This window comes from Pagrus major, chromosome 21 (genome assembly GCF_040436345.1).
Source record: "Pagrus major chromosome 21, Pma_NU_1.0".
Taxonomy (NCBI): Eukaryota; Metazoa; Chordata; class Actinopteri; order Spariformes; family Sparidae; genus Pagrus; species Pagrus major.
Genome location: NC_133235.1, coordinates 2,107,328 through 2,128,119, shown reverse-complemented (window position 1 = coordinate 2,128,119; position 20,792 = coordinate 2,107,328). Strand labels below are relative to the sequence as shown.

General features: G+C 41.8%; 1 protein-coding gene across 1 annotated transcript; it reads right to left on the bottom strand.

Annotated features, from left to right (window-relative positions):
- Positions 1 to 1,021: 1,021 nt before the first annotated feature.
- fam151a (family with sequence similarity 151 member A) lies at positions 1,022 to 12,794 on the bottom strand. The gene is made up of 12 exons (XM_073491397.1): positions 12,640 to 12,794; positions 10,270 to 10,419; positions 8,811 to 8,960; positions 8,528 to 8,690; positions 7,837 to 7,894; positions 6,892 to 6,981; positions 5,196 to 5,272; positions 4,883 to 5,019; positions 3,768 to 3,938; positions 3,241 to 3,344; positions 2,531 to 2,710; positions 1,022 to 1,383 (listed from the first exon to the last, which is right to left on the bottom strand). The coding sequence occupies exons 1-12, from the start codon at positions 12,650 to 12,652 to the stop codon at positions 1,078 to 1,080; spliced, it is 1,599 nt and encodes a 532-aa protein (XP_073347498.1). The 5' UTR covers positions 12,653 to 12,794; the 3' UTR covers positions 1,022 to 1,077.
- Positions 12,795 to 20,792: the final 7,998 nt, after the last annotated feature.

Below are 20,792 nucleotides of genomic sequence, written 5' to 3'. Positions count from 1 at the left end.
GAACCAACACGAAGCAAGAGCTTCTTTCTACCACAGCAGCCTCTCAGCTCATGTTGATGTAAAACACACCTGACTGTGGACACTGACACCTGTCTTCCAGCAGCTTCTAATTCATTGCAGACTTGCTTTTTGGTGGTTTTTGTTGACTCTTGACCATCCTGACCAGTTTTCTCTCAGCAGCAGGTGATAGTTTGAAGTCCAGTCTGTGTTGTTGAGCCTTCACTGCTTCACTGGCTGCAGACGTCTCATCGTCAGCAGGTGTGTGTGTTGAGTTTTACTCAGAATCTTCAGTAAATGAGATGGTGTGTAAGAGAAACTCTCCCTGTTGAAGTGTGAGAGTAGTTTATTCTGTGAAGAATCACAGACTCAGTGTGATGAATCAGATCTTTAACAGATGCAACATGAAGAGAAGACACAAACTTTCACCAGTCTTCACTTACATACCATCAGGTAGACAACAGAACAGGTTACACACCTCATGATGACTTATTTTAGTAACTGTAATGTCATTTCAAATTGTAATCCCTTACACTACTTGTTGCTGGGGAAAGTAATAATACTACAATAACGAGTTACAGTGTAAAGCATTACTGCCCAGCACTGACGATGGGTGACTGATTATTGGCCTGGTCAGTTATCTGATGTGACTCAACACTTTCTGATTATTAGAATCCAAATAAACTGATGAAAAAATGCTCTGACGCAGCAAAGAAACCAGTGATTACAGTTATCTGATAAATGTAGTGGAGTGGAAGTGTACAGCAGTAGACTTGTGTTTACCGTCACTGAGAGAAGCAGGTTACAGGACAGTATCCTGCATTTTATTTCATTTCAGTGCGACACATGACCACTGAGGCGCTCTTCATGGCATGTTTTCCCACAATCCACCACTGTACACACAGATACATCAGGGATGAGCCAATATAAGCTGATATCATCAGTCAGGCTCTGATGGATTATAGCATTGTGATTGGTGCCCCTACACGTTACACGTCTATTCACATTAAATAAAGAGAAACTGTTCGCTGCAAACTTCCATTTTATTTCTGGTCTGGTCACATCCGTCCTCAGTTAGGACTAATCAGAGGTCACATACAGGTTGGTGTTTGTTCTCTCTGTGCGCTCAGCCATGAGTCTTTTGAAAGCTGTAAAAGCTCCAGCATTGCGTCTTGTGTCCTCCTCCACCAGGAGGTCGTATCTGTCCATCAGTCCCATCAGAGGGTTCATCGCCTCCTGTTCTTCTGGCAGCGATGCTGTGTTCAGATGTAAAGCCACCCTTTGTGACAGACCTGTCACTGTCGCTGGGATCACAGGAGGCCAGTTGTGCTCTGTCAGGACGAGAGTGATATGAGGGAACAGCCTCTCTACTGCAGACACAAACTCCTGAAAGAGAGGAGATGACATTACAACACCACTGTAAGAAGTGGAACATGAGCAAATGTACAAGCATCTCAAAAATGCACCTTACTCCAGCACTGTAACGAGGCAACACTACTGTTTGCATCCTTTTTAATTTCTTAATAGTGAGGTGTTAGTCAGCCTGCAGCGTGTAGGTCTCATATGATGGAAGGCACTACTGTGTTTCTGTAAGTTTGACTCCCTCAACTGTCAACATGTTTCTGCTGTGCAGTTTCATATTTTCTTATGTACTGTGACCCGAAGTGCAAATCACAAGGGCAAATATAAAACACAACAAATCAGAAAACATAACAGCAGAGAAAACAGAACAAAATAACTGAAATCAAATTATCAAAAGAGAAAAGACAACAACTCGCAACAACAAACAGAAAACCACAAAGAAAACACAAAACACAACAGATACAGACACAGCAAACAACAAAAGAGACAACAGGTTCATTTACACATGACATGCTTTGTGTTCACATAGTGGCACCATATTATTGTATATTATTATTATTATTATGATGATAATATGATGATTATGATGATAGGCGCTGTTGGAGCACCATTTTTCTCTGCAGTCATGTCCAGAAGATATGAATCCACCTTCTGAAATCATTTGCTGAGACTCTTTTTTGCGTGACATCAGGGACGGTGGGGTTAGATCCATACTGATGTGATGATGGTCAGAGAGTAAAGTGAGCAGGACATCAGGACCAACAGCTGTGAAGAGCTGATATCCATCACCATGTTGGTGCTGGTCCTGGAACACCATCATTAATGTTGCTCCATCATTGAAATGGACAAATCATGTTTTTGTAATGTCATAGTAATCCTTTCAAACACAAAGGTGAGCATTTTAAGCCAAACCTTAATTTCTTAAAACTAATCAAGTTTTTTTTATTTATGTATTTGGTCCTGGAACAACAGTGTTTGGACACTTGTTAGCTGTGATGTAACGTATCTATGAGTCATAGTGAACATGGATTTGTTTGTTCCTATTTCTAACGTCAGATCAGAGAAACCTTACTGGTGCAGTGTGTTCATTAAACCTGCTGCGTGGTTCAGAAGATGCTCAGATAGCACAGCTTTACACAGAACATGAACATTGTGTAGGCAGGAAACATACATCTGTGCTGTCTGTGCTCTGTGAACCCTCCATGCTGATCCACACAGGCCTGTACAGCTCCTCTCTGCTGTAGGCCGAGTGCAGCAGTCTGAGAGAAGCTTCCAGAAGCTGCTGAGTGTGAATCCTCAGGTGAACACCCCAGAGGACGTCAGCTCTCTGCCCCAGCACCTGCAGGACCTCCTGCAAACACATGCACACAGAAGGCCTCTTTATGCACATGCACATGCACAGTGTGTTGTGTTGTGTTAAAGCCACGATAAAGATTTACAAGAGCTGCACAAAAGTACCAGAAGAAAGAAATGCAAACACTGACACCAGCTTAGTTTTTGCTTGGGATTTAAATCTGGAAAACTCGACATGTGGACCAGAGTGTTCAGCTGATCCTTTGACTGGCTGTTTGAATGCTGACCTCTAAAATCTCCTGTACAAATATTTGAGGCAGTTGTAGATCTAAAATAGAGCATTATTTCACCAGCATCGTGGCCAATATCCTGGTTCAGATAGATTCAGAAACATTTTAGGTGGATAGTTTTGGAGCAGAGCAGCCACTCGATTTTTCTTTATTGGAAATCTAAGCCAAAGACTATCTACACTTGTCTGAGTGAAGGAGAGAACTGTCAGTCATTAGCCCAACTCAAATGTCTCAATCCAACTACATTACATACAGAGATGGGTTTCCTCTGCTCTTCCTCTGCTCTTCATTGATATACCTGCAGTGTCAGGGCCTCGGAGCTTTGTCCAGAACCCTCCACCACAGGGACTCCAGGCTGGCTGCTGTCAGAGGCCACGCGAACCACCAACATACCAGAACCATCTATACAAACACAACACAGAGGTTATAACCAGGAGAGTGAACACAGGTTCACAAGATGTCTCGACTCGACACACTGAAGCAGTGAAAATAAAAGTTAATGCTTCACTACAAACTGCCCACCTGAGTGTCAACAATGAAACATGTGACATTAAACATTAATATTAAATTCATCGTGGTGTCATCTAAATCGGGTTAGCATAAGAATATCAGGGTAAGCCAATCAGAGAGAGAGTAGGGTGGGTCGCAGTGGGATCCATAATAACGGCGTGGAGCTAGTGAGCTTGTTAGGACCAGGACCTCAGATCACAGGCCCAGCTGAAACTACAGGAGCTGTCAGACTATCACCTCTTGAGCTACAGACTGGTGTTAAGAGACAGGACTGGCCTGTCTGAAGAAGCTGTGTTAATAACCAGGTGTTCATACCTGACAGCTGAGCCAACAGGGAGGAGCGCTCAGTGACTGTAGACCAGTGGACCACCAGGCTGCTGTGCTGTGTGACTGTGGACCGGTGGTTGGTGTGTGAGTGGTGAACTGGACAGAGGAAGTCCATCAGGTCTCCTCCAGGATAGAATCTCCTCAGACGGCCCTGCTGACCTGTGAACACATCAAACAGCAGGTCTAATCTAATCTTTGTCACCTCATCATATTTATATTGACTGATATGAACTGTATGAGTTCAAAGTGTTCCTCTTTATGAGCACTGAAATGTTATCAGGTCAACACATTCAAATAAGAAGAAGTGTTCAATATTCAAAAAGATCTGGACAAAGTTAGTTTTGCAAACGTCAAGTCGTCAAGAGGACAGAGATAAAAAGATTCTGATAAAAGAGGAGACTCCAGTGAACACCTGCACAGGTTCATGGCAGAGTGTTCAGCACATATTCTGTGGTAGATCCCAACACAAAACACTCAACAGAATAATTTGTATAATTTTTCCATCTAATTTTACTACATGTGTTCAATGTAAAGTTTAACATTTCATGCAAAGTTTTTCTATCATGTTGGATCAATGCCAATAAATTAAATAACTTTGATTAATATCAATTAAAACAGCCTGAAACATAAAGTAGTGATACACTGGCTGAGCTGCAGCTGTTCAGTGCTCATACAGGATTCACTCTTTTATTTTTTATTAAAATAATGAAGCATTTACACAGTTTTCATTCAAACCTCATTGTTCACCGTTGTGACGGCCCGACACAGCAGTGTGGCTCACTGCTGCCTCTCCAGAGGTCAGCCATGTCTGTTATTGTTAGCTTAGCTTCAGTTTAGGCTCAAATGTAGTTTTAGTCATTTTTAAAAAAATCTTTTGCAACAGGTATTCATTCATGCTACATTGTAACTGCTTGTCTATTTAAATGTATTGTTTTTTAGTTTTTACTCTACATTGTTGTAAGAAAAAACATAATAAATATAAATGAGATAAAGCAGACGGTCCTACACAAGATACACAGGTCATTTATGGTTTTGAGAAGAAGAAGAAGAGTTTTTCACTTTGTCTTGATGGCTCATATTTGTACCAACAGCTTCTTTCTTACTTGTAGCCTGTTTGAACTGCGACAGCGTTGGTTCGTATATGTCGTAGTAGACTCGGGCAGGGTGGCTGTTGTCTCGGATGAAGAGCAGGTCGCTGACGGTCGGGTGAATTGAACCCTGCCACAGTGTCAGACTGAACCTGGAAACCAAATCACAACCAGAACCGTCTCAATGACACAACGTGCAACGTCACCTGCACAATGCATTTACAAATGATTATGGGTGTGACGACAGACTGAGGGGCGGGGCCTTCTTATTAATAAATGATTCAATTAACATCATTCCCATAATAGACATGGAAGTTGTCTCTGTTACCGTGACGACTGGCTGAGGAGCCAGCTGATGTGCTGCCAGCCACTGCAAGCTAACAGGGCGTGAAGTGGAAGTGTCACCTACAGAGACAGATTATTCTTAATTATTATTATAAAACTATCACTTCAGCTGCTACACAGATTATTGTCACATCACTGTCATACCTCGGTGTAATGACTTTGAGCGAATGAGACCAGGGTACTCATGTTATTTGTCACATATAAAAATCTACTGGAGAGGATCAGAGCCAGTAAGAAAAAAACATTTAAATATTTATATTTTTTTCTGTGAGTTCTGACTTTAAACTTTACATTTTTTATACTGGCTCTAATCCTCTGACAAAGAAAGCGAGCATGTTCTTCTTTAAGTGTTATAAAGCTGCTGTCTGTCTGTCTGTCTGTCTGACACTGCATCTCAGACACTGGTGTGATTTTTGTCGTTGGAGATTCCTGTCAGCATCTGTCACTGTACAAACAGCGCCCTCCTTCTGTTTGCTGCTGTAAAGTCATTCAGCAGATTTCCTGCTAAAGTAGATCCACAAAATAAAATGTAGCATGGTAATTATACCAAACACAGACCTGCATCAGTGACATGACAGGCTCGTTCACAGCAGCATTTAAACAGTGAAATCTTGACTCGTCAACAATTTGAATTTAATGTCAACCAATCTGCTCACTAAAGTCTCTGAACAAGCCTTTTTGCCATTTCTGCTGACCTACATCAGCAAAAATGGGGGAAGTACCAGAAGTAGACAAGTTTACTGCCATACTGCCACCTACATATCCACACGTTTGAATACAAGCTGTTCAAGAAGTGAATGACTTTCTCCCTCTACCTTTATTCTCTGTGTTAAGTTTCTTTTCACACAAATTTCTAGGAAATTGTGAAGAACCTTTGCTGTTCTCAGCTGCTCCTGTAGCTTCAACTGAATGTGAAATACAGAAGGCTTCACTTCATGATGACTTCCTGTGTGACACATACACTGAACATCATGTGGGCTGAATGCAGCCCTTTGTTCTGTCTGTTGCTGAGCACAAAATACTCTGATTTCATTATAAAGACGTAACCTCAGACTGTTTGAGCAGACGGAATTCCTCTAAGATTAAAAAGGCGCATTGTTTTTTCCTCTACTTATTAAAACAATGTTACTTTTAAATTGTAAAAAAAAAAATGAATAAACAAAGCAGAGAAAAAACTCCAGAGAGCATTGAGTTGTGCAGGTCAGACACTGAGTATAAATCCAGCCTTTAACACTTCACTGTCATTCAGATCAAAAATGTTTCCCTCATGTAACCTGTAACCTTTGATGGATTGTGTAGATAGAACAGTAATATTAGCACATTACACAGGACTTCATCATCAATGTTATGGATGGTTATGTTTTTTCTTGATTCCTCCATTGTTAATTCGGATTATTTGTTTTCTAACAGGTCGGACAGCAGCAACAATCTGATGTTAGTATCATCATTCATATAAAGGATCTTCATCAGAGAGCAGCTGATACAAATACTTGAATTAACTGTGGTAGCTGATAGTGACGATTCTAGCTTGCCCTGCAGGAAGCCGCTACATTACCAGGCTTAGTAAATCTCACTGTGCTTCCTTTGGATCAGACCAGGGTCAAAGACTTATCCATTACATAATAACAATGCTTTCACTTTACTGATGTGCTTGTTGAGCCTGTCTTTTAAAATCTTACCTTTTGCGGGACATCTTTGATCATATCATACATTTCTTCAACCATTTGCCTGGTGTAGGTTTGAATTAAAATAGGAGGAAGGTAGGCTACCTGTCAGAAATAGATTAATGTTAGCTGTCAATCACAATCAGTCATCATCATCAACAGGACAGCCGACAGTCCCCTGAGGCTGTAATGCTCATGTTACATTCAAGAAACTTTGTTACATGCATGTCTGGAAAATTGAGAAACCACTTCATTAGATTCTCGTCATGGCGTGTACGGAGAGACTGGCTGGTTTAGTGCACAGAGCAGTTAATCCTCTCGTTAGCATTAAAACTCTTAAAAGATAGAATAAAACTTCATCAGCTTCTTACTCACAGTAATGGGACCCTGCATGAACACACTTATTAAACATTTAAGGGCTCAATTGTTAAAGGTTGATGTTACATACTTCTGTGAACCAATCAGAGCACAGAATCAAATGTGATCACACAGCACAGCCTGATGACCCAGACAAGAGCTGTGAGCTGATGAAGAAATACTTTGATGCCAAGTGTTAAAGTTATTGTATGGTGGATATTTGTTGGCCTGAGACCAAAATACACAAAGTTAATTTTTGAGGTAAAACAACTTTTATGATTTTCAACAAATTACATGACAATTACGCCAAATTGATTTGAAAAGATGATATTTACACCCCTTTTTAGCTGAAAACTTCACTGTAGCTGCTAAGCTAAATGCGTTAGCGTACACCCCACTTCAAAAACAAATGAAAAAGAATAAATGCCTGTAATAAGTTTTTAAAAAAATCTGCCAATGGAACAAGTCAGAATCCACTTATTAAGACTCCTGAAACAGGATGTGATGGAGACAGTCTGACTGAAATGGTTCTTGTACTCGGTAAGATTTTGGGTTTTTGCAGTGATATTATAAAGTAACTCCTAATCAGTCAACATTTAATACCTTCCATCCAAGAGACAAAGTCACATCTGGAAAGCTCTCCTGAACCAACTGCAGAAATCTGGAGAAGGAGGAAGTAGGGAAAGAGGAGAGACATTGCTTGTATTGTGAATTAATGACAATGTAATACTCAGTTTGTGTTGTTTTCCTTCTGTATACACTACAATTCACTAACATCCATTCTTTAAATTCTAGTCTACCTTATTAGTACCATCATTCATACCATCTACAGAGCATCAATGATATCAGTCAAGTGAGACGTCTGCACAGAGCCCAAAGATACTAAAAGACAACACCCATCCAGCCACAGTCTGTTCACCCTGCTGCCATCTGACAACAGATACAGTAGTACCTGCTGCTGTACCACCAGACTACAGAGTAGCTTCACTCCTCAGACTGAGAGACTCCTGAAGTTTATTCCAGAGTTTAATTTAATGACTTGATTATTATTTATTTATCAGTCTGTGTAGTACTGTAGTAGTTTTAGTGTGTAAGGGAATTGCAAGCAGAAATGTCATTATACAGTCATGTATTGCATAATGAAATTATTCTTGAATCTACTCTAAGTCCATCATTGTTGAGGGAGTGTTTCTAATTTGGCCATGTGGCAATAATAGTAATACATGTACATTTCCAGCTTGTGATTATCAGGGAACTGATGGACAAAAGACATGAAAAACAAGGCTTTTATTACCTGGTTCCATTGATTGGAGGCAGGAAGTCAGGTACGTTGGGACCGAGGATGATGTCTGCATTGAGCCAAACAGGCCTGTTTATTCCTCTGCTGCTGTTCTTCTCACTGAGCAGAACTAATGATTGATTGACTGATTCCAGAGACTTAAAATCCAACTTTATTCCTGAAGGGAGACACAGAGCGTTACAACCTGTGCTTTGCTTCATGGGACTGTTGAATGGACACAGACACAGACAGACATAAAGACATAGAAAGCTATCGGATCTCTTCTACTCTATGGCACCTTTTCTTGAGGCCAGCACAGCGTCCAGCCATTGGTCCAGAGTGTTGTCACTGTAGACGTCAGGAGGGTGGGCCATGATTGGGATCGGCTTTACATTGGCTGTTCCATAACCCTCCAGAGTGACATCAGCCTCCAGAATCATGACATCGCCTGTGAGCATTTAAGGAGGAGGTACAGTTTTGTCAAATCATATATTTAATGGAGCGTAATGCTGTTAAACAGAACAGAAGGCAAACCTCATAGTTATAGGCAGTGATGGAATGTAACTAAGTACATTTACTCACTGTACTTATGTACAATTGTGTACCTTACCCATGTTTACCCACTTAGTCCTTATATCCACATAACTGATGATTATTTAACAGAAATGCCATTGTGTTAATATGCTACTGATAAGCACCAATACTCAACCCTACAATACTGATACATCCAGTCACTGAATGTCACTAAGTACATTTACTCAAATACTGTATTTATGTACAATGTTGAGGTACTTGACTATTTCCATTTTCTGATACTTTATACTTCCACTCCACTACACTTCACCATGGACGCACACGCTTCTGTTATTTTTAACGCATACGAGAACGAGCAGCATTTAAAAGAAAAGAAAGAAAATCTTGTTTAAAATATTTAGCAGCACAGTGACTCAGTTAAAAGTCAAATCATTTATGAAAGTCGACTTTGTATCTAATAATTATGACTTTAACCAGACTTATGACTTTCATCTCATAATTTACACTTGTTTATCTCATAACTATGACTTTTTATCTCATACTCTCTACCTTTTATCTGATGAGAACAGCTGTTTCTCTCATTAGTATATTATTACCATGGGAACATTTATCCATCAAGCTTAGTTTTCATCTCATCCTTGTCTTTAACTGGTGGAATCACAGTGAACCTGGTGTAAAGCCTGACAGTAGGTGATAACAGACAGTGTGACTGCAGAAGGTAGGCTGATGGTTCACTCAAAGCTGCTGCTGTGCTCTGTAACTGTTGTTGTAATGTTTGTCCCACTGTGAATATTTCTGCCACTGAACATGTCAGAGCAGAAGCTCCTCACTGACTGTGTGCACAGAGCCTGGACATGTCACGTTTTGAATGAATATAGGTTGATAGTGTGTTGGCTCAGGTCCTGAACACAGCTGCTGCTTCTGTTCCTGCTGTAACTCTCAGTTAGTTGTTGTGAGTGTGCAGGTCGGTGACGTTCAGCCCCTCGGCCCTCACACACACTGAATGACAGGACGATACTGTACGTGTGCAGCTTGTTACATAGATGTCACATAATGTAACTTGTTGTTCATACAGGGCTGTTCAGCTTTGTTAATGAGAAGATGCCAACCTTTATTCAAAACACACCATACATTAAAAAAATCCACCAAACTACAGTCATCAGAGCTCCAGGGACAGAGAAGAGTACAGTTGTGTCTGTGTGTGCAGGTGTGAGTGAGTTTACTTGTGAGAGCTTTATTCATTTCCTCCTTGCTATTGGCTCTGTGGAACCAGGTCGCCAACAGACCGTCACGTTCGCTGATATCGCCTGACTGCATGAGGTAGTCCAGCATGTCTCCACCAGTAGGAAATGAGGGATCAGGACCTGAGGAACCTGATTGGATAAAAAGGCAAAACAAGTATAAGTGTGTAAAAAACATTCAAATCATGCACAGATCATCTCACTTTGTTTTTTTACAAACAGCCCATTTCAGTAATCAGTAATTATCTGTTTTATCTGAGAAGTATTTACTTCTCTCCTAATAACTTTCACCCTCTTTCTGTTGTGGTTTTGTGTAATTATATTTTTGTATGTTTTGTTAAATCGAGCAGCTCTTTAAATGCTCCCTGCTAAATATCCAGGAGGAACCTGACCTCAGTGTGAGTGACCTCGGCTACAACATCCTGAATGATTAATCAGTCTCAGCCACCGTTATCAAGTCTTATCATACTGAAAGTACAAGTGCATGCAGTAAAACAATGACTCAACCTCTTCTCCCTATTTTACAACTGTCAGTCGATTAATACACGCTGAACAATAACATGTTTGTGTGATTACTAACAGCTGTTTGAGCAAGTGTGACCTCAATGACTCTCATTTAACACATTGAACACATCAAAGAGCCACAGAGGTCTAAATGTCATCAAGTCCACTTTCCTGCTTTGTTTTTCTACTTCTACATTTGAATGCTCCAGTTCATTTTAAGCCTTCAAACTAGTATCTAGTATAAACTGTAAATCATAACTACCACGTTTTTATTTAAGTTCTTTATTTCTCTGACATTTCATGATTCATTCACACTGATCAGTTTTATGGTCTGTCTTGATTTGCACTGAAACTGAATGTCACTCCTAGAGCTTGTAGCCTATCACCAAACCCTAAACTCACAAAAAGGACCCAGGCATGTAACGGCAGGTTGATCCTTTAATCTAGACTGGGTCCACACCACATCTCTGTCAGCCTGGCATACTTTGTGTCAGGACATACTAACCCTTCGTTCCAATAGCCATACTACTATAGTATTTAGTATGCCAGAAAAAGATTTATTATGTCCCAATATGAAGTATGTGAAATGCACTGCAGTATGCCAAAAACACCAGGATGTCCGACTACATACAGTCACATTTGCAGAATGCAGCCAGCGTGATTCTCTGGCTATTCTGACCCACAATCCTCTGCACAGCTGAAGATACGTCACATACATCACGGTGTGTCATGCAGATGTACACAAAGCTGAGAGAGCACAAACATCTGACAACTCACTGACAGATGACAGCTGATTGACAGACTGACAGGCACCACAATGACAGATGACAGTTAATGTCAGCACCTTTATTTTGTACTCCAATACTTCACATTAAGGAAAGGATACCAACAGACAGAGGAGCATGAGGGTCAAAGTACATGAGGCACTGTCATGATGAAGTGTCCCAAGTATGTCCAAACTGTATGTGTACTGCATGCAACAGTATGTACTTTGTCAGGGCAGCTGCAGTACGTAGTAAAAGTACAAAGAACAAGTATGCGACTCGGAGCGCACCCTATATCTTTTATCTCATCTGGCATCCTAATAGTATGTTAGGACCAGGGTAGAACCAGGGTAGGACCAGGGTAGGACCAGGGTGGACCAGGGTGGACCAGAGTAGGACCAGAGTGGACCAGGGTAAGATGGGTACTAGACGACTGCAACCAGACTGGAACGTAGGGAGGGGCTCACTTAATGTCCCGCCCACAACACACTCGGATTAGTTACAAGTCACGTGAGTAATAGCCAATCAACAGTGAAGGATTAGTGCCAGTGACAGGCAGAGAAACATGGCGGAGACAGGAGGAAAGCTCCGGTGAGCCCAACGAAGGTAAACCAGCAGGTATCTGTGAAGTTACAGAACATCAGTCCTCCACACGGACGGTACAGAACCACCACAGTCCATCATCTATCTCTGTTCCAACAAGCCTGACCCGTCCCCCCGTCACACCACTGATAAAGTCCCGACAGCTCACTGTGTTGTTCCACTAGTGCTAATGTTAGCCTGTTAGCTAACACAACCAGAGAACAGGGTTTATCTGTGGACACACAGCTAATGTTCCGGCACTGAGTACTGTTGGATCAGAACAACTTATTGAAGCTTCCTCACTGTACGTAAACGTGATGAGTGTGTGTTTTACAGGCTGTATGTAACGTTAGCCGATAGTAACGTGAGCTAATGTTGAGTGTGTCTGAGCTAATGTGACAGTTAGCGAACATCAACTACTTGACTGACAGGTGCATTATTAATTATTAAACCAGCTGACTGACTGAACAATGAAGACTTTAACGTGATGTCACACACTTACCAGGGCCGCTCATACTGTCTGTCTGTATGTCTGTCCGTCTGTCACAGTCCTGAGGCTGTGTGTCTGTTACTGCTCAGACAGGTCTGTGTTAATCCAGTCAGTCACCAGCAGAAGCAGCAGCTCACAGACGCACTACACAACACTTAGTACTTTTACTCAAGTACAGTTTTGAGGTACTTTACTTTGAGTGTTCCATTTTCTGCTACTCTATACTTGTTTTTGCTACACGATGGAGGCAAATATTGTTCTTTTTACTTCATTAAATGTATTTGATAACTTTAGCTTCTAGTAACTTTGCTGATTCAGATTAATATAGAATCAAATTCAACCAATAAATTGATGTACGGTTATAGATTAAGCTATCCAGCAGTATAAAAGAAGTTAATATGAGCTGCTGAAACATTAAAGTGATGAGCATAATAATTAGTAGCATAATTCAGTAGTTTAATGTTATTATGAAATGCACTTTTTTATATATAAACTATGAAAGAAAACACATTTGAAATTGAAAAGTCTTTTCAGCTAATCTTTGTGTTGAAGTTTGTTTTACCTCAAATTCTAAATTTGACACAAACATTTCTCCTCATGTCCCCTCACGTTGCCTCACGTCGCCTCACATCGCCTCATGTCTCCTCACGTCTCCTCACGGCGCCTCCTATCGCCTCACGTCCCCTCATGTCTCCTCATGTCACCTCATGTCACCTCACGTCCCCTCATGTCGCCTCACGTCCCCTCATGTCTGCTGTAGTGTAATATAACCATATAATCATAAATAAGTAGTTAGTGGTAACATATAACAACTGGTAACAAGTACTGAAATATTAAAGAATCTAATCAAAATGTGAATGAACCATAAATGAATGGTTAAAACATGTATTGCTCTGCACTAGTTGATTGAACAGGCACCTATTGATTGAATTGATAATTAAACTACTGAATTGTGTTACTTTGGAGTGAAATATAACCACAAATGAAAGAGTGAAGTCATGTAATATTATTGTTGTTCAGTCAGTAGGGCAGATCATGGAGGAGAGTAGGAGTTGCTCTGCTCACAGAAAAGCCAAGGCCAAACATGTAGATAAGGAGTCAGTGCAGCTGCCAGCCCCGCCTTTCCAGCTCCGCCTTGCCCGGCCTCCAAGATTTGAAGTTGCCGCCATGGTAGAGCAGAAAAGGATGAGCAGAGAATATTGTAGAGAGGTCATAAGACGGGCAAGAGTCGATAGGGGAGGGGGCACGTGTTTTAATGCTGAGTAGAGAATATCGTAGAGAGGTCACAAGACGGGCACAAGCAGAAAGGGGAGGGGGCACGTGTTTTTACCACGAGAAGGAAAGTACCCAAGTCAGCAAAATTTGGATGTAAACAAAAGAACGAGCCAGGATTGGATAAACCTTGGGGCCCAGCCCCCAAATTAGTGAATATAAGGAGTATGTTTTGTATTGAGAAGTTGGGTCTTATCAGATGAACTTTTGTCTGTATGATCTCATGCTTTAATTGTCGACAATTAAACATTACTGCACTCAGCTTTGGAGGACTCCTGGAGATTATTTCCTTTTTATTGGTGACTTTTTGAAACTCTGAAACATCTTTTTGGACAAACAAAGATTAAGAAGTCGATACACGACATTGCCTCACGTCGCCTCACGTCCCCTCATGTCGCCTAACGTCCCCTCATGTTGCCTCATGTCCCCTCATGTCCCCTCATGTCGCCTCACGTCGCCTCATGTTGCCTGTGTCTCAGCTAACAGGCCAGCTGGCTCCTACGTTCTGTGCCTGCTTCAGAGTCTACATACCACCAGGGGGCTGTAGTCAAACAACAAACTGTTCTTATAAAGCAGCGTTTGCCATCAATTTCACACCACTTTCACTAATATAACTACTTCTAATTGAGACTATGTCTGATATAAAGGTGCTAATGGCACTGGTGAAGAGGCTGAGAAGAAAGGAGAAGCGACTGGCTCAAGGGGCTTTGCCTTTCTTTTTCCATTTATCTTGTGCATGGATTTGCTCGATCAGACTTCTCTCAGCGATGGGCTCTGCCACCAAACAATGTGCTGCCAGCAAGGGCTGACTCATGCCAACAGTGCAGGAGATACCATGAAAACTACAGCCACAGACGCTCACCGTTGAAACTATACAGTCTGTGGTTGCAGAAACACCAGTAGAGCGAATGCAGAAACACCAAGCCTCTCAGGATGAGCACCAGGTTGTGAAGCCAACATAGAGGCCAAACCATGTAATTACATCGTCATCAAGTGGAACCCTTTGGCTTCACGTGCCACTGAGTAGCTTTCATAGGAATGAACAGGCTCCGCCTCTGACGCTGTGTCCAGGTTTCCCTCGTTAGATTAATGTGAAACACATTCAGCAGTGCCTGTTCAGATCTCTGGGAGCTGACCAATCAGAGCAGATGGGGCTTATGGGAGTGGGGGCCTTAAAGAGATAGGCACTAAGATAAAGCATAGCAGAGCAGAGGGTGAATAGAGGTGCTGCCGCAAATGACAGTATGACATTAAAGCATGTAAACATCTTCTAGTACACACCCATAATAAAAATATGAACCTGATAATGAGCATAATCTGGGCCCTTTAAATGAAATATAATCAGTATTACCTTCAGTGGTAGAATATATACATGAAACCTCTTTTTACAAATAACTGTTTGTCTTGCTCAGACAGACCATATTATTACCTCTAGTACGACATCATTATGTGTCTGAACCAGGTACCACAGACTGTATGTAGAGCATACATTGTCTTCGAGCATACTACATGCTGGGATTGATGACATTAACATCTGTTTGCTGACGCCTTATGTCTGGTATTTCATTCTGATTAAAAGGGCAAAATCAATCAAGCACTTAATGGAATCATAGATGGCAAAGATCTTTAAGAATGTACCTGACTTTTTAGTGAGCATCACAGCCGTGACAGTAATGATGACGATCAGCAGGACAAGTCCAACAGCTACAGATATCATTATCAGCTGTTTTTTTGTTAGACAGCCCAGATAAAGGCCTGCTTGTCTCTTTTGTCCTGAACCATTAATGTAAGACTGTGGCCCCGTCCTGGAGGAAGACAGCAAAACATAGAAGAGTAGATAACACATTTATCTATATACTGCAGCATTATCAGGTGTGATTTGCTCAAGGACACAAATCACACCACAATTTAAAAAAACAAATGAGTTTTTACTGAGTCCCTCACCTGTGTGTACACCTGTGTGTACAGCTTGAAAGATATGTAAAAATATATTAATATGTTTGTCACCGACCTGTTTTGTCTTTCTTCTGTGCATCTGTCATTCCTTTCCCCTCTCTGACTATCCTCGTTTTCATCCATCCTCTCCTGCCTGATCGTTCCACTGTCCTTAGGACTCAAATATGAAGTCTTTGTAAAGAGCTGCAGACCAGCACACAGCGACTGAGAGACAGATAGGCAGCAGAGGTCTTTCCTGCACGTCATTTATATGAGTCTTATCTAAAGAGCAGAGATTCTATTCTACTCTCTCAGCCCTGATAACTCACGTAGCAGGACAAACTGTGTCCTTTCGCCTTCAATGTCCCCTCAGTTAACAAAGACATTTTTGACAAGACAAGTTTTTCACTTTTTAATGTGAACAAAATCAATCCTTATATAGGGCAGTGATTGACCCTCTAATGGTTCACAAGATCAATCTGAAGGTCATTAAAGAACAGGAAATATATGCTGTACAAAAAATTATAATTTTGTATGACTTACCTCAGATGAGCTCATACAATACAGAATTGTGAATAATACTAACAAAAAGTCTTTTGGGGGGCATTTATGTAGTAAAGACATCACAGGAGTTGGTTGGGAGGAGAAGGGGAATGACATACAACAGAGGTCCAGGGCTCTGAATTAAATATGGGACGTTGCCATCACTGTATATACTGAAAGTTTCTTAACAAGTAGGCCACCAGCCCCAAAAATTTTACATTCAAGGTCTCAATGAAAACTGCTGAAACAAGGTTACAAGGTTGTCATTTTTTAAAACACAAGGGTTTAAAAAAACAAAACGTGTTTGAGTCCTTTGTCTGAGGAGTGAAGCTGCTCTGTAGTCTGGTGGTACAGCAGCAGGTACTTCTGTATCTGTTGTCAGATGGCAGCAGGGTGAACAGACTGTGGCTGGGTGGATGTTGTCTTTTAGTATCTTTGGACTCTGTGCAGACATCTTACTTCACTGATGCCACTGATGCTCTGTAGATGGTACCAGTGATGTTCTGAGTTGTTAATGACTCTGAAACTCCAGTTGCCTACAATACAGCACTTAGAACCTTATACAAAGGCACTGCATTGACTGTGTTGGCCTGTTGCCGCAGTATGTTAGCGCGTCCGGTTTTCTGAATAAAAAGCATTAACGTTTACATTTAACTGATTTTGATTAATCATTTTTTATATTCAGTGATTTCTGTTCATTTAAGTTCTAATAATGACAATTATTGAGACAAAAAATTAACAAAGTCTGCAAATCAAAATAAAACACTGCAACTGGCAGTGAGTCTGCTTTCTTTTCTTTTAGCAGTGAAGTGATTTGTTCCATTACAATTATTAGTGGCGGTCAAACACGGAGGTGCTAATGCATGCTTTTATCTCATGTCGCATAGATTACTGCAACGCCCTGCTTTCTGGTCTTCCCATAAAGAGCACCTCCAAACTCCAGCTACTTCAAAATTCAGCCGCACGTGTGCTGACGAGGACCAGAAGGCAGGAGCACATTACACCTGTTTTAAAATCGCTGCATTGGCTCCCCGTGCGTTTCAGAATAGATTTTAAGGTTCTTTTGTTAGTTTTTAAGTGTTTAAGTGTCTCTTTTAACCTGTAAAGCACTTCGTAAAGTTGCAGTAGGCTACTATTATAAATATGGACCATATATTATGCAAGTCAGTTGTCCATATTTAAAGTTAGATCAAATTAAACAAGCTGACAGTAGACAGTGACATGTAGTAGCCTAACACTGGTATGATAATAATAATAATAATAATACATTTTATTTGTACAGCGCTTTTAAAAACTCTCAAAGACACTTTACAAGAATAGAATACATACAAGAATACATAAAATCAAGTGCATGGTGCATAAAATCAAGTGCATGGTGCGATAAAAGGAGAAATATGTGGAAAAAAGAACAATGTATGAAGGATATGGGTCTGTGTAGGTTTTTAGGGAGAACAGGTTGAGGACAACAAACAGCTACGGGTGCAAATGAAAAGCGGATTTGAAGAGGTGGGTTTTGAGTAATGACTTGAAGGTGGAAGAGTCTGGCCAGTCGCGGATGTGTTAGGTGAGGGAATTCCAGAGGGAGGGGGCAGCAATGGAGAAGGCTCTGTCCCCCCAGGTACGGTGCTTGGTCCTGAGGGGGGGTGAGAGAAGGTTAGCGTCTGAGGATCTGAGGTTTCGAGAAGGAGTGTGGTGGTGGAGCATGTCCGTGAGGTAGGGAGGGGCCTGGTTGTGGAGGGCTTTATGGGTGAGTAGGAGGAGCTTGAAGCTGATTCGGTGTGGGACAGGGAGCCAGTGAAGGTTTTGGAGTACGGGGGTGATATGTTCACGGGAGCGGGTGTGGGTGAGGAGGCGGGCAGCAGAGTTTTGGATGTATTGAAGTTTATTGAGGACTTTGGAAGATGAACCATAGAGGATGCTGTTGCAGTAGTCCAGTCTTGAAGTGATAAATGCGTGGATGAGAGTCTCAGCTGCAGAGAAGGAGAGTAGTGGGCGGAGGCGGGCAATATTTTTTAGTTGGAAGAAGGCAGTTTGGGTGAGGCGGCTGATGTGCTGTTCGAATGAAAGAGTACTGTCCAGGATAATGCCAAGGTTACGGATGGAGGGAGAGGGAAAAAGGGTGATGTTGTCAAAGCTGAGGGAGAAGTTCTGGGTCGATGTGGTGAGGGGTTTTGGGCCGATGAATATGATTTCAGATTTGTCACAGTTTAGTTTGAGAAAGTTTTTTTGCAGCCATGATTGTAGTTCTGACAGGCAGTTTGTGAGGGTAGAGTGGGTGGCAGGGGTGATGGATTTTGTGGAGATGTAGAGTTGGATGTCGTCGGCATAGCAGTGAAAACGGAGACCATGACGACGGATGATGGAGCCAAGGGGGAGTAGATAAATGATGAAGAGGAGAGGACCAAGCACTGAGCCCTGGGGGACGCCTTGAAGCAGGGGGACAGTGGAGGAGGAGCAGTTGTTGACATGGATGAACTGTTGTCTGTCTGAGAGGTAGGATTTGAGCCAGGAAAGAGCGGAGCCGGTGATGTTGAGAAATGTTTGTAGGCGGGACAGGAGGATGGAGTGGTTGATGGTGTCGAAGGCTGCAGTGAGGTCAAGGAGGATGAGTATACTGAGGTGGCCGGAGTCTGCAGAGAGGAGGAGGTCGTTGGTGATTTTAAGGAGAGCGGTTTCGGTGCTGTGTTTGGGGCGGAATCCAGATTGGAAAGGTTCATACAGTTCATGAGGTGGAGGTGGGTTTGGATTTGTGAGGCGACAACACGTTCCAGAATCTTTGACAGGAAAGGGAGGTTTGAGATAGGACGGAAGTTTGAGATGATGTCAGGATCCAGGCCGGGTTTTTTGAGGATGGGGGTGACAGCAGCCAGTTTGAGGGATTCGGGGACAGAGCCAGAGGAGAGGGAGGAGTTAATAATGATGGCGATTAATGGGGAGATTGTAGGGAGGCAGGATTTAACGATGGAGGATGGGATGGGGTCCAGAACAGAAGTAGAGTTTTTTATCTTGGTGATGATGGAGAGGAGTTCCAGGGGAGAGACATGGGTGAACTGTGACAGAGGTTGAGTAGTGGTGGTGGAGGTGGGGGGGGGTGAGAGGTGGAGAGGCTGTAATGGGGGGGGGAGTGCTAAGTTGATTGTAGATAGTGTCGATCTTAGACTGAAAGGATGCCAGGAAGGAGTTGCATTTGTTGACTGTGAAGGAGGTGAGGGTGTTGTCGCAGGGTTTGAGGAGTTTGTTGATGGTGGAGAAGAGAGTCTTGGGGTTGTTGGAGCCAGAGTGAATAAGCTGAGAGTAGTAGGTGGACCGTGCAGCAGTGAGGGCGTTTTTGTAGTCTGAGAGGTGGTCTGTTTAAGTGTTGAGATGGACTGTGAGACCGGTTTTCTTGTAGAGTCTTTCAAGCTGGCGCTTACGGATTTTCATTTGACGGAGTTGGGGAGTGTACCAGGGAGCTGAGTGGGTGAAAGAGACTGATTTGGTTTTTAAGGGGGCCAGGTTATTGAGGCAGAGGGACAGTGTGTCGTTGTAATGGTTGACCAGGTCAGTGGGGTTAAAAGTTAAAGGGGGGGTGGACAGAGTGTTGGCCAGCAAGTCAGAAAAAGCTGAGGGGGAGATGGATTTAATGTTCCTGAAGGTAATGTTGCGTTTGGGTTTTGGGGGACGCAGGGGGGTGATGAAATCCATGATGATGGCCAGGTGATCAGAGATCTGTAGGTTGATCCTTTACAAATGCTGACACTTGTGTCTGTTACTGCACCAAGTGTATGTATGTGTGTTTTTATGTGGGTGACTTTATGTCCACTAAATTTCTCTTGGGACAAATAATAACAAATAAAAAATAAGTTGTTTTTTTTAACTATAAAACGTTATCGTATACAATAAAATTAGTTTTAAGTAATTTTCTGTCATGGAGTAAATCACTTCACTGCCTTATTGCACTATGCCTCAGCTGCCTTATTTTGATTTGCAGATTTTTTGTCTCAGTTACGTCATTATTAGCACTTAGATGAATATAAATCACTGAATATAAAAATGATTCGCCATATTGGATGTGGCAGATCTGCCCCGTGAACTAAGACAAGTCAATGGAGTGAACTTTATAAATCTCCCGCCTACAAAGTGCTGTAAGTTAATGTCTCTCATTTACCCATTCACACACGTACGAATATATCTGGGAAACAGACAGGTACCAAAAACAACGTATGTAACGTTCTCTGATGATTATAAACGTTACCTACTCCTTTTATGTTTAGTAAACAGGTAGGCACCAAACCCACGTATGTATTTTTCTAATGTTTTTGAGTGTTTACAGCCATAGACATATATACCTATGTTCTTTACTGTGTGACCTTCACCTATGTGCTTCCTTGTACATACAGCTGTATATATATAAGTATGTATATATGTTCTTCAGT